The sequence below is a fragment of the Anoplopoma fimbria genome, chromosome 18 (assembly GCF_027596085.1).
Source record: "Anoplopoma fimbria isolate UVic2021 breed Golden Eagle Sablefish chromosome 18, Afim_UVic_2022, whole genome shotgun sequence".
In the NCBI taxonomy this organism is placed as follows: Eukaryota; Metazoa; Chordata; class Actinopteri; order Perciformes; family Anoplopomatidae; genus Anoplopoma; species Anoplopoma fimbria.
The window spans coordinates 18,552,342-18,566,818 of record NC_072466.1 but is presented as its reverse complement, the minus strand read 5'-3'; the positions used below and the strand labels follow the sequence as shown (position 1 = coordinate 18,566,818).

General features: G+C 40.3%; 1 protein-coding gene across 1 annotated transcript; it reads right to left on the bottom strand.

Annotated features, from left to right (window-relative positions):
- Nucleotides 1–76: 76 nt before the first annotated feature.
- On the bottom strand, nucleotides 77–12,107 carry psmc6 (proteasome 26S subunit, ATPase 6). The gene is made up of 14 exons (XM_054618131.1): nucleotides 11,925–12,107; nucleotides 11,315–11,394; nucleotides 10,650–10,689; nucleotides 10,279–10,331; nucleotides 9,529–9,596; nucleotides 8,516–8,630; nucleotides 8,200–8,287; nucleotides 7,461–7,522; nucleotides 7,246–7,369; nucleotides 5,346–5,407; nucleotides 3,295–3,415; nucleotides 3,127–3,207; nucleotides 484–555; nucleotides 77–404 (listed from the first exon to the last, which is right to left on the bottom strand). The coding sequence occupies exons 1-14, from the start codon at nucleotides 12,097–12,099 to the stop codon at nucleotides 286–288; spliced, it is 1,260 nt and encodes a 419-aa protein (XP_054474106.1). The 5' UTR covers nucleotides 12,100–12,107; the 3' UTR covers nucleotides 77–285.
- Between the last annotated feature and the right edge of the window lie 2,370 nt (nucleotides 12,108–14,477).

Sequence of the window (14,477 nt, the reverse complement as noted above, 5' to 3'; positions counted from 1 at the left end):
TTTGGATAATGCAGTCAGTGAGATTCTGACTGTCCATCAGGCTCACTTGAAGGTAATGAAGGAAAATAAACACAACTTTCCATATAAGAGTGTATTTTCAGTACAAGTTTTTTTTATCAGGTGTTCTGTGGAATGATCAGCCTTTATGATGCAGAGTTTAATAAAGGCAGGTCACACAAACCAGTTGAAACAGGGGTTACTAAGTAAAAGTCACTTTGTTGGCAACTGTGAGGAGAAGGAACACAGCAAATCCAAACTAAAAGGAAGGGCTATGAAACTGAGGGTTTATACAGGCTTGTAATCCAGCTTGGACTCAAGCTTCTTTGAATCCGCCACCTTCCGCACGGCTTTCATGAAGTCCTCCTGAGTGACGTACTCGCGGTCAGCGCGGATGGCAAACAAACCTGCAAAAAAAAAAAAAAAGTGAATAACATGGATTGAGGAAATAAAACTAATGGCGAAACTGAATGGCCGACGCCCAACCTGCTTCTGTGCACACGTTTCTCAGATCTGCTCCGTTGAAACCATCCGACAGCTTTACAATGGCTTCATAATCTGAAACAAACCAAAGACCATCACAGGAAATGTGTTTTCTCTCCATTCGGGAATATTGTTTTCACTGTTCAGTCGCTCATAATGTCCTTTATCAGAAGATTAAAGCTGAAGCCCCGCCCCTCTCAGAAAGGAGAAAGGTGGCTCAATCAGGCTGTGTTTAAGGTCAAACCTCTGAGGTAATGAGTCTGTTGTTTTTAGGATTTCTGTGCATTCATCAATGTGTGCTCATTTATGAACAGAACAGAAAACAACATTTAGTTCTGTTAAATGTTTACAGCATGTCAAAGACAATATCAATCAACACCCAAGGTATTCAAAGTGTTATCAGACTGACCAGGGTAGTACACAGCAGAAGGTTTTTATACCTTATATAAGTGAGATCTGATATCCACGTCTCAGGTAACATCAGATTTGGATTGGAAAAAGAGTGTTGAGAGGATAAGGACAAATGAAATGAAAGGAATACCTGCATTTCATTCATTTGAGGGAATTGATCGAAAATGAGTTTATTGTCATTCTGTCACTTGGTAGCCAACATCATCAAACTGGGCAGTTGGCGCCACATCCATCTCGTTTTGCAATCATAGTAATCAATATGACAATGTACCGTATTTTCCGCACTATAGGGCGCACTGGATTATAAGGCGCACTGTCAATGAATGGTCTATTTTCGATCTTTTTTCATATATAAGGCGCACCGGACTATAAGGCGCATTAAGCGAAACAAAACAGTCAGTCAGTCAAACTTCCTCCACTTCCGTACCATTGATTCATTAACGTTGAATTCTCTCGCAGCTGCTCTATCCCCATGTTCTACTGCGTGACTGACAGCCTTGAGTTTGAAGTCCGCGTCGTCAGCGTGTCTCTTGACAGGAGCCATGTTGGGGTCCTTATCACACTGTGATATTATGGTGAAGCAACAGTGTGTGTTATTCAACGTCCGGTGGTTTAATTGCTGAATATTTATTTTTATTTTGAGCGATTTAAGTTTCATTTGAGTCCTCCTCCTCTCGACCATCCATGTCAAAGACATCGGCAGTGTGGATTTTTCCAAAATAGATGGCGGGAAAAAAAGTCGTCTCAACAGTTTGCCACAGATAAAACATGGTGTATCATCTAAAAACGGTTATTTCAATATTATAAAAATATTAATATCATTTAAACATATTTCAATATTTTAGTCTAATAATCGTTTTATAACTGCAAAGCCCCGCAAATTGCAACAACGGCAGGATCTCCGCACCCAGACCACGCTGATGTTAACCTCCTATATCATCCAAACGCAAACATGATATCACAGAAGGAATTGTCAATTTTATTGCTCAGGATATGAGGCATTTTATTATTTTATTTTTGTATTTGTTCTGAGTGAGCCTTCCTTGTTATTGATGCACTTTATTTCGCAGTTTATTGCTAAATGACCGTGTAACTTTTATGTTCCCTTTTATTATTGTGCACATTTATTTCTATTTATTGGATTTGTTTTTTTTTTTTTGCCTAATGCGACATATCGGCTGTTTGTAGGCTATTGTTTTGAGCCTTTGCTTTATTTTTGGTACATGATCTGGGATGTTTAATAAAGATAATTTTCCCTGAATTGTTGTTTAATTGCCTTCTTGTGCTGATATCAGTATATATTTTCGGTAATCATGTGCTATTATATTGCGCAGATGCACTTGATGCACGTGATGCTCCCCCTTAGTTTTTTTATCGAAAAGAATTTCTTTGGTTGATTACAGCCCTAGTCTCTTGACAGGAGCCATGTTGGGGTCCTTATACACACACACTGTGATATTATGGTGAAGCACAGTGTGTGTTACTCCTGACGCTCCTGACTACGGTAGCCGTAATGCTGCTGCGGTGCGACTTTGTAGTTTACCAAAGTCGTACTAAAACATTTTGACAGAGCGCCGTGTACCACACAAAATCGCTTCGAGGTCAGTAAGCACAACCAGAATTAATCCATATATAAGGCGCTCCAGATTATAAGGCGCACTGTCGTTTTTTGAGAAAATTAAAGGCTTTTAAGTGCGCCTTATAGTGCGGAAAATACGGTAATAGCATAACGTTATGTTTGTTTTGAAATGGCTGTGAGCCAAGGACATGAATGAAATCACGTCAGTGGAGGTGTGAGGTTACTAGAAAGTTCATGTGTTTTTTGAAGTGAAAAGACGAAACATGGCAGTGTTAGTCTCAACGAAAACTAAAACTGCACAAATATATCAACTGTTGGATTTGAAGCCGACTGATTCTTCTGCTTGTTTAGTGTTGATTGGTGGCTAAGGCAGCTTAGGGGAGCATTACTGCCATTAGGTAGACCGGAGTTGCTCCATTTTCATTCACAAGCTCAAAGTCTCACTATGCTCCAGTTGGGAGTGGTAAAACACGGTGCACCGGCACAACCCCACCGTAGAGGCCTAGATGACCAAATTACAAGCAACCAGCATAACAACTGCAAAACTCTGAAACAGATAACAAATGCGAACTCCTAATGTTCAAGAAGGAGAGAAAGGACGTACGATGTGTCCAGTATGTGGAGGACCCCTCTAGGTAGCCGTTCTGCTCACTCACCTATTTCTCCGTGCTTGGTGATGGGACTGGCGTGGATTTTGAGGATGTCCAGACGAGCCTGTTCATTGGGCAGTTCGATGTCTGAAGAAGAGAAGAGGACTTTAGTTTGGCTGCGTGTGCTGTCAGACAGGCTAACACACTGATGAGCAACAAGAACAGAGATCTTACGGATTTTACGGTCCAGTCTGCCGGGACGCAGCAGGGCGGGGTCTAGAGTGTCAGGTCTGTTGGTGGCCATGATCATCTTGACTCTGTGCAGCGTATCAAAGCCGTCCATCTGGTTCAGTAGCTGATGGGACAGTAACAAAGACACACACGATTAAAACAAACGAATACTCTCGAATACGTTGCTAGTAAAGTGAGATTCATGCCGCTAATTGCATGTTCATTCATTCTGATGACCAGAGCTGTCCCACTGCAGACAGACTATACTGTGGTGCTTGTGTGATTGGGAGTGTGCTTAATGCTAACTGTACAACAGTACTGTGGTTTCAGCCTGTTTGCTGCTCTATGACAGTATCAGTCCAGGCACAACCATTACCCATACTTTAGGTAAAACAAAACTATTTTTATATTATTTTATTATATATGATTTTTTAGGCCTGCAACCTTTTCCTGTTTATTAGCAGCCAAAGGCTGAACCATATATTGTTTCAGCATCCACAAGGAGTCATGCAGCACACGTTATGCTACAACTTGTTTGCTGCTTGATCCAAAAGGAAAAGTCATACCGCACAGTGTTTCCATTGATTAGGCTGCTCGTAGCCTCAGTTTCATTTCTAAACTGCTCAGCGGCAGTAATTCTTGAACGCAGCACAATATTGTTTATAGGTCTTTAAAATGGACTACATTAAGGCTGGAAAATCCTGTCTTTTTTCCAGCAGGGTGCAGCTCTAGTGTGGCCATTTAGTAGCTCATCCAGTCATAAGATTTTGTGTTTTTTCTTTAGCTTATAATGAAGTGATTGTTGATTGCACATTGTAATGGCTATAGAACAATGACACCATCTGCATTTAGACTGGTTTTCTCTGAACCTGGCTCTCACTGTGTAATTCTGTCATCAGGTACCAAGGCTCAATACATGGATAAAGAACAGTGCAGTCTGTACTTATGTTTAGAAAATATTGACACCTAGTCTGAACCAAGACTTTTCCGGATAAAAGCCTTAGACATACACTGCATCACTGCTCACCAGAATTTTTTTTGCAATTTCCAAAAAAGGCAAATCAACTAAGTAGCTTATAGTAGCTACCCCCAGGTAGCAGAGTGATAAAATACCGACCAAGCTACTTCAGTTAGTTACAAAACATGCCTGCCTTTTAATACTGAATACCAGTTGTTTTACTCTAGTTAGCAACAAACGGTAGCTATGTTGCTAACTGTGTTGTTGGTAGTTGCTAGGCTCTGGAGAAGAACTACGGAGGCCTTCAGGTAACTTAAAAACACTGTTTCCCCAACAGGTGGAGGGACTGTAAATACATGCTGCTGATGGTGGTATTTCAGTAGAGCATTCAGACACTCTGATGTGCAAGTGTTTCTGTAACCTTGGAAAATGAAGTGGCCTAATGAAAACAGGCCTTTTCAGAGTGCCTCAGCCTACCAAAGCTCAGAGCAGGGACTTAGACTTGAAGAAAGCAGTACTGGAACCATATGGTTGTGTTCAGAAACCTACCGAAAATGTTTCTTGAATATAATTTGACTTTGTAGAGGTAACAGGGAAAAGCTCATTTTACTGGAGCAGTTTAAGCTTGCTGTGCAGCATGAAATCTTTGGAAATTAATGTGAACTAAGTAGCAACATGCAGCCGAGCTAACTGATGATTATGAGGTGTCTCACTGGGGTGGGACTGGAGGAATTGAACTTAGCCTGCCGTCTTCCACGGTATGAGCAGAGGAGTTTCCTCACCACCAGGACTCATACACAGACCTCAAAGTTAGAAGAGCCAGGAGAAACCAGTTATAGGATAAACCCAAGGGCCCATTTCACTGCTGGCTGCTGTTTCTGACACTCCAGTGGATTTGGCTTTTGTTGTAGATAATGACTGAGTTAAAGTTGGTGACTCAAAGGCATTAGATGCCACCTTAATGGAGCGGATAGATCTCTTAAAAATGACAGTCCTTGGTGGAGAAGTAGAGAAAGATCCCTCTAGAGATTATTCTCATTTACTTTCTAAAGGACAGTGTTTTAGAAAAGACCTCACACTTCAGTGACTCAGTTACCTCCATCAGAGTCCTCTGGATCTCTCTGTCAGCAGAAGTTCCCTCAGAGAAACGACGGCCGCCTACAGGGAACAACACACAAACATGACGATCATACAGTGAGGATTCCCAACACACAGGCTTGCAGGTCCTAACTCAAGTATTACCACTCCTGTAAAACTAGCCTAAAACACCTATCCAAGGCATACCCAAAGTAAATTGAAAGCTGTTCTTGAACCATTTGGAGTACATGCATGGTTGTGGTATCTTTTGAAAGGTAACACTCTGGAGTTTTTCCCCCCCAACAGTCAGAATCACTGTAAGTGCTACTGGCATTGAGTAATAGAAGTTTGAACAAACTGAAGTAGAAGGTTTTTATTTCCGCCTGAATATTTTTTTGCAAACAGATGCCTGCAGATGAGACTTATTAGCTGGAAAATACAATGGGACCACAGCATGAAGCCTTACCTAGTCCAAGTTCAAATTTGATAATACCACAGAAAATGAATATTTTACACATGTTTTTCTAAGGGTATGTCTAGGCGTTTTCCAAAAAAAGGCCATTTGGAGACTCCAAAGGACCCTTGGTAACCATGGTCACATACCTAGGCTAAAAAGGCTACTAGTCTTGAACTAATGAAAGGTGACACTTATTATTATTTATTATTAATTATACCGTTTCGCCATTATTCACGTTCCTAAAGTCTCCAAAACTCTCAAAAACCACACTTAACACCTTTTACGCACGGACGCACACAGACCTGGCATCAGCTGTTGGCGTTTATAATAATAATTAAGCCTTTATTAGTCCCACAATGGGGAAATTATTTCTCTGCATTTAACCCATCCCGGAGGAGCAGTGGGCTGCAATGAAGCGCCCGGGGAGCAACTTGGGGTTAGGCGTCTTGCTCAAGGACACCTCGGCATGTTGCCGCATGGACTTCCTTGTTGTGGCTTTTAAATATACCACTGAAGCGGCACATCGTTGTTTTCAAAACTTCATTGGCTATACGAAGCGCCAGTCATCAGAGCAATCGGTTGCCATTGGCTCGGTCTTTACATGCAAGAAGAGGGGCAGGCCCTTTCCTTCAAGGCGCACTCTCGTTGGCTATTGTAGGCTGTAGACAGGACATGGAAGCTCCTAATGGGTCAAATGAGGTGTCAATCGAAAGATCAGAGTGCAGCCGCCATCTTGATAACATTCGAACTAGCGTTACTACATAAATAATTAGGCATATCTGCGGGCTAATTTGAAATGATGCAACTGCAGTCCATGGGTATTTATTGATGTAATAATGTGTTTTGGACTAAATATTTTACTGGATTTGGACCTTTGCCAATTTAACAAGACCGTTTTTGTCTGAATGCTATTGATCTGTGGATTACTATGAGGCTTCATAGGTGAGTTGCCACAAGTTTGTAATTGTTTGTTTGTTTGGTGGTGGACTGACAGAGGCGTTGATTGTACCTGCTGTTGTGATCGTATCTTGAAATGGTAAATGGTAAATAACATGTTTACACTTAACAGTCCGACGGCCCGCCGGCTAAGTCCCCAGTTGAGACTGTAATATCCTATCTTTGTGTCTATTCAGTTTTTATTTTGTTTTATTGTTTTGTTTTATTTGTGTTGTTATATTGTTTCTTCTAGTAATGGGGTTTAAGTGGATTTTGGGCTTTGAGGCAAAAGCCCAAAATCGTATCTTTATATGGCTTCATTTGAACGAGACAGTAGCACGAGCTAACGTCAGTGACAAAGGCTACGTTTAAGCTTCAGCTGCTTCCCATTTGTAAATCTTTCATTGTAGCTTCATGCAGAGTAGATGAGAAAATACATACAACTTTAAAGAAAACAAAGCCTAGCCGAAAATGTTAAAGCCCCAGGAAAGAAAAAAAACCAAACCAGATCCTCAGTGTGACTCACCGATGGCATCAATCTCATCCATAAAGATGATGCAGGGCTGGTGGTCTCTTGCATAGTTGAACATCTCTCTGATCAGCCTGGCGCTCTCACCGATGTACTTGTCCACGATGGAGCTGGACACGACCTGTGTTGCACACACACACACACAAACACACACACAATCAGCTGAATGACTGCATTGTGGCAGTCAGACCTGACATGGCGCCAACACTCACCTTGAGGAAGTTACAGTCCAGCTGACTGGCCACTGCTCTGGCAAGAAGAGTCTTCCCAGTTCCTGTTACGGACGGAATTTCTCATCAACACCAGCTACAGATCCAAACACAAGATCTAAAACAAGTGCCTAACTACACAACACTTCTAAGATATTTGCATTTAAATGATTTTACAGCCAGTAAATAATGTTATCACAGCAAAGGCTCTCCAAGTGTTCGCTGCGCTTGGTAGCAGAGCCTTTGCTGTGATAACATTATTTACCAAAAACAATGCTTCAGAATTAAATCTCTAAACTTTAGTAACTGGGCGAGCCCAATTGGACACAGATATGACAGACAAATATTCATCGATATAACACAATAAAACATGTCAGATTTTACAAAGAAGGGCAACTCGATTTTAAATGCTTTGGAAACAGGTCTTAAAAATCTACACTTGAGTAAATATTTAGAGCCAAATCAAATTGTTTACAGGATTTGTAACCTTTGTGTCTTTATAATGTGTTGAATACTTGAATTCTTTCTGTAAAGGCCTTGATTAAAGGTGGATAAAGTAGTCCATGAATAGAAGATATGAGTTTACAGATAATTACAATCCCTCCTCAGCCTGGTTAATGGCCTTTTACCAGTTACACTCGTTGTCTTCTTGCTTCTTCACAGTACATTGTGTTTGTACAACCACCGGCGTATTGGAAATTAGCAAGCTTAAAGACAGGTTTTCCTTCACTGGACCACTGACCTGGAGGCCCGTAGAGCAGGCAGCCTTTAGGGGGGATGATGCCAACTCTCTGGAAGAGCTCAGGGTTGGTCAGAGGCAGCTCAATCACCTGCCACCAGATAATAGCAGCATTGTTTTGGACTCAATAGACAGAAAATAAAATCTAAATATTTCAACTACAACAGAATCCCTCCAATCAAAGCCCAACCATACAACAGTTATCTCATAAAACACATATGGGAGCCTCTGCTAAATCACAATCCAAACATCACATTTCACAATTTGAGTAACATAATAAAAAATTAAAAAATGAGTTTTATTGCTGGCTTTGTTGTACCTCTCTCAGCTCACGGATCTGTTCGGACAAGCCTCCAATCTCAGAGTAGGAGACGCTGCCAGGGTCCTCATGGGACATATTGTAGACCAGAGGGTCCACCTCTCTCGGCAGGTACCTTGGACAGAACAGGAAACACATGTTAAGCACATGGCAGGGCTTCACAATAAAAGCACCGTTGACAAGTCAACCGCCACAATTCTTTGTATTCGGAGCGCTGCGCATTTCCACTGTGCTACAACCGCAGCAGCACAACGCGGTGCTGAGCTTGTGGGTTTTTTTGGTAGCTGAGAATTAAAAACTCCTCAGTCTTCCCTTCACCCAGAGCAAGTACTTTACCGTGTTCCAATATTTATACTTCACTACCTTGTGCCAATATTTATAAGTCACATTTATATTACTTTTATTGATACAAATAATGCTTTTATTATCAATATTATTTGATAATATCTACTGCTGCTGTTATTTGTAATCCAAAATTTTCCATCATTATTCTGCTTACTACTCTCATTATATGAATAATTTATATCATATGCATTGAATGAGTTGTAGCAGTATTATGTTGTTCATTCTGTACACATGAAATCTATTGCATTTCTGTCCATCCTGGAAGAAGGATCCCTCCTCTGTTGCTCTCTCTAATGTTCTTTTTTCTCTCCAATAAAGTTTTTTTTCGCTGTTCCGATGCACGATTCACCAGATGGACCCCATAGCGGGTCTGACGTCCACCCACCATAGTCTCACTAAATCCTGGGGGAAACACTGCACCCATGTCCTTTAATAATAGCTGACAAGAGTGATTGAAATAGCAGACTGAACGACAGAGAAATGTTACTCACCCAACCATAGCTGTATGTGCGTAGAAGTGTAGCCATTAAAAAACAAAAAATACATTGTTCTGTATATCCACTCTGCTCACGGGACGCTACCGTCTTCAATGTATACTGAACATTACATCCTTATTAGACTGTTGTGCTGTTTAACCAACTCTAATTGATTAATTAAATTCAGCCTACCTCATTATAGTGAGTGTGGTCATATCCAAAGCCACTCTGGTGCCTGGCTTCAGCTGGGACTTGTCCAACTGCAATGAAAATCAACATAGATTAGTGTTAACATTCTTAACACAGAGGTTAAAAATGAGTGCAGATTTGTAAAAAAAAATAAAAACCTAACCCTAACCCTTTTTTTTGCAACAAGTGAACAGATGTCACCATATTTGGACTGAGGCGGATCAACGTAGAGCCGCTGTTTACAGCTATGGTAGTGACCAGTCAATCACAAGGTAGTTCCGAAACTAGCGATTGAGACCACTCACGTTCACGATGTTTACTGAGGTAATAAATCAAGTGAGAAGTCAATTTCTCATAGGCTTCTACACAACTGGAGTAGTCGCCCCCTGATGGTCATACAACTTTTTTCACATATGCAGCATTACTTCCCAACACCTGGAAAGAAGACTTTGAATGGATCCATTTTCATAATTTAAAGCTTTATGCACTTTTGCCATGTCTCAGGATGAATACATTTAAAATCATTGTTTTGACCGGTTTCATTTAAAACAGGTCAGAGCCATTATTCACCAATCCGTTTATTTCAGGTGATCCTAATGGTCTGCACAGCTTATGACAGTTTCTGAACCTTTGGGTCCGGACACAAATATATGCAGGCAAGTTCATATTGCTTTTTGTTTAGTATATAACCATAACATCTGGCAACGCAATATAAGAGAAGCGAATACACATTGGTATGTGTTCACCACCTACCTGTCTGCGGCATCCAACCACATATCTGGGGCCGTTGGTGGCCTTAACGATAACTGGAATAAAAACAAAAATACATAAGCTTTACAGGTCTGAGCTTATCAGTTTGACATGTGTCACAGTTACAGGCTATCAGTCATTTGTCACTGGCTGTCCAGCTTCAAGAGGGTGGATCCTGCACAATATGAGCCTGATAAAGAGCAGTTTAAGGAGAGAAGCCAGAATGGAGCAAAAAAAGAGAGGCCATACAGATATGGAAACATGAGAGTAGCGATTTGCAAATGAATGCAAAGCAATATTTTGTTGAAATTATTTTGTTGGTACTACTTGTGCTGTGACACTTGTAAATGTGAGATATATACCAATGAACTTACATTTCTCCTCAGTCAGCTGTTTGAGCACTTCTCCCACAATCTGCAGGGAACAAAGCACAAATGTGGTTAGTAGACAATTAACCCTCTCCTTTCGCTTTACCAACAGACACTCTGACCCAAATTTTGTAGATCTCATAGACCCAAAAAACTATGTCAGGCTGGATGAAAGGTGTGACGTACGATAACAGTCAAATAAAAAATGCGTCGCATGCCACTTGTGTGTTCAATAAAAGCACTAGTATTGTGAGGCACTTCACTAAAAACACAGATTAAATCACTTCCAAGTTTGAAACAGAACCTTGCTGCAATAGTGAGTTGTATTGCTAATTATGAATTTATTAATTATTTCAAAATGGCAATGTCTCTCTCTTTTATCTTGGGAAAAAAAAAAAAAAAACACGTACCACGCTGGTTAAAAGGCGTTTCCTGTCTCAAATTCCCGACTTGATGAATGAATTTAAGAAAACTGAGGGCCTTTGCAAACTGTTTATTGCCTACCACAGTGACAATAGGAAATATCACATTCAATTTATGCCTGTGGCTGCCTGTAATTGTGTTGATCTACAAAATTAAATTTCAGTCTGCTGTTGCAACAACTTGAATTAATTCCCTTTATGGAGATCCCAGACACTAAAATGTAAACAAGTTAAAGATCATATTCTTACCTGACCAACACTTTGCAGAGCCTTCAGATCATTTTCTGACTTCTCGTACTGTTTAGTTTGTTCTCTCAGCTGTTCTCTCACTGGAAAACAAAGAGGGATCGCCAGTGTTTTATTCTAGTTTTGGTTATCAAACACACAAATTCAGTCAAGAATTAAACTGTTCGTTAGATCTAAGGGTGGAAGCTTAGCTCACACTGTCAAATAAACATGCCTGATAACATAAGTTAACGTTAGCTGGTAATAGTTAGCTTCACGTGAATCTCGTCATTACGTTAACATAAAGGACATAAATACAATATGCGTATCGAAATAATAGCTACAGAAGCAAACGTTTACTAGATTTAGAAGTTATTAACCACAGGTATAGCATTAATCTTACAGTTGTTTGTCTACCTATAGCTAGCGTTAACGTTACTTAAGATAGCACCCATAGCATTTTCCAGTTTAGCATTACTTCCAGTCATTTCTATGAGGATGCTAACTGCATGACAAAGCACTAGCTAGCGGCACAGCTAGCTGATGATGGCTACACATTAATATGCGTCTTATCAGAACATACAAGATGGATGTATGCCACACCACAAACGTCAACAAAAAAATAGCATCCTACATTCTTTCAACCGCCCGTCAATTTCTTTGTGTTCGAGCAATTTTTTCCTGTAGTCTTGCAGCCCCTTCTCCCTTGTGTCCGCCATGATGCCCCACTGTATGCTGGGAAACTGTTGCGTCCTCCCCGTCCCCGCTTTTTCTTCTTCTTCTTTTGGGGTTTTAACGGCAGCTTGCATCCTTAGCGTTGCACTACTGCCATCTTCTGGAGTTAGTTAGCGTTAACTCCTACCGCGTCCGGAATGCTATTTTATACTCATCAACCCTGTTCTTCTTAAGAAGCTGCCCAAGCATATTCTGCCTCGCCCACTTCCACCACACTCCAGTATATTCTTTACTCCTGCTCCTGTCATTCCTGATATTTTCATTCCTTCCAACATGTCCTTTCTCTGTGCTTCATATCTCCTGCATCCAACCATCACATGCTCTATAGTTTCTGGTACATGACAATGATCACAAAAAACGGTTGAGTGCTTCCCTATAATGTGGAGTGTACTGTTCAGATTGCTGTGCCCTATTCTTATCCTAGTAATGACTGTCTCCTGTTTTCTGTTTCCTCCCCTATTTCTCACAATACCAACCCTATTCTGAATTGAGTGTAAATGTCTTCGTTTTGTCTCCTGATCCCAGTGCTACTGCCACTCTTTATTGGTTTCCTTCCGTACAATGCTCTTTCCTTTTGATTTTGATAGATTTATTTGTGTATCAATGATCCCTTTGTTAACAGCTTGTTTGGCTAATTTGTCCACTCTCGTTTCCCAGAATGCCTATTTGAGCAGGAACCCAGATTTATGCAACCTCAGCACCTTGTTTCCTTATTCTTGCATGACTTGAAATTATTTCATAGGTTAAATCCTGACGATTGCTAGCGGTACCTGGCATGAGACTGTACAGAGCAGAGATTGAATCACTACAGATTAACCATTTGTTTTGTTCTACCCATTCTAAAGCCATTCAGATGGCGTACAGCTCAACAGTAAATACACTAAGCCAGGGGTCTTCAACGTTTTTCAGGCCAAGGACCCCCAAACTGATAGAGAGATGGAGCAGGGACCCCATACTATATATTGTATAAAATTGTGTTTTATATTAAACTGGGCCGAGTGCCATGTATAAACATACCTTGTTATTGTGCATTCAATACTAAGCTATTCAAATAATACACAGGTTCATATATTCATGTTTTTATTTTAAACATGTGCGAGGTACAGTGAGTAGGGTGGCCGTGCCACTGCCATTTATAAACATACCTTGTCAACTGATACCAATGCCAATATATACATTGTCTGTCAATTGCATGATAATCATGCATACAAGCTATTCAAATTGACGTTTTTATTTTAAACATAAATGTGGAAACGAAAATGAGTGATGGCCTATTAGTGCCACTGCCATGGATAAACATACCTGGTATCCTGCATACTGAACTATTAAAATAATGGACAGATTCATGTTTTTTTTTTAAAACATACATGTAGGGCAGGGGTGGGCAATTATTTTTCCCAGGGGGCCAAATGAGCAACTGAAAATATTTTGGAGGGCCGGGCCAAAATGCCGAACTCAATTATGCATAATATACATTTTATTTCTATATAAAAAGCAGTAAATGGCATTGTTTTGACCGCTGGTAAGAGTGTATGTTATTATTTGGCAATTAAAAGGTGAGGTTAGCTTTCAAAAATATCATTTATTCAAATAGAATTTCCAAAATGATAAACAAAATGTGAAACATTTGACTCATTTTCAGTCACATTAATAACAAAGGGCATTTTGAGTTTCATATACTATTGAAACAAGGATTTTCTTAGCTTTCTAAAGACATCACATCATCTTTGTAGCCAAAATAAACAAGACATGTCACTGAACTGTGTAACTGTGTAAAGAAAAGTGTCCCAGTTTTGTAGCCTTTTTGACTTTACATGCCTATATTAAACATTTAATGTTTTCAGAACTGTGCAAAGTGTCCCATTTCACTTGTTATATTTCCACATTTTACTGTTCTTCAGTTGTTGTTTTTTACTGTGCAGAAAAAAAGAAAAGGATCAAGTGTCCCATTTCACTTGTTATATAGCTTTGCTAGTAAATCCGTTGATGTCCGCGCTCGTTCGGCATCAGTCAAGTGTTTGTATTTCTCGGCATGTTTCGTCTCGTAATGCCGTTTCAGACTGTCCTCTTTAAACAGGCGACATGCTCCCCACAAACCAAACACACAGGTTTACCCTGGACTTCAGTAAAGAAACATTAGTAGTCCATATTTGTTTGAAAGTTCTGCTTTCGGCATCCACTTTCCTCTTTTTGGCATGAGCCGACATGTTCGCATTTTTCAGGGGTGACAAGGAAGAAGACAGGTTGTCAATCACACGCATTTCACGTGCACAGTTGACGTGCACGATTGCGTGCACTGTGAGAATAAATGGGCTTCAAAATAAAAGCAATGCGGTTTTAGTCCACCCATAAGATAATTAGAAAATATGTTTTATTTTCTAATTATCATGTAATCTTTCGCGGGCCGGTCAGAATCATACGGCCCGCGGGCCGTACAATGCCCAGGTCTGAT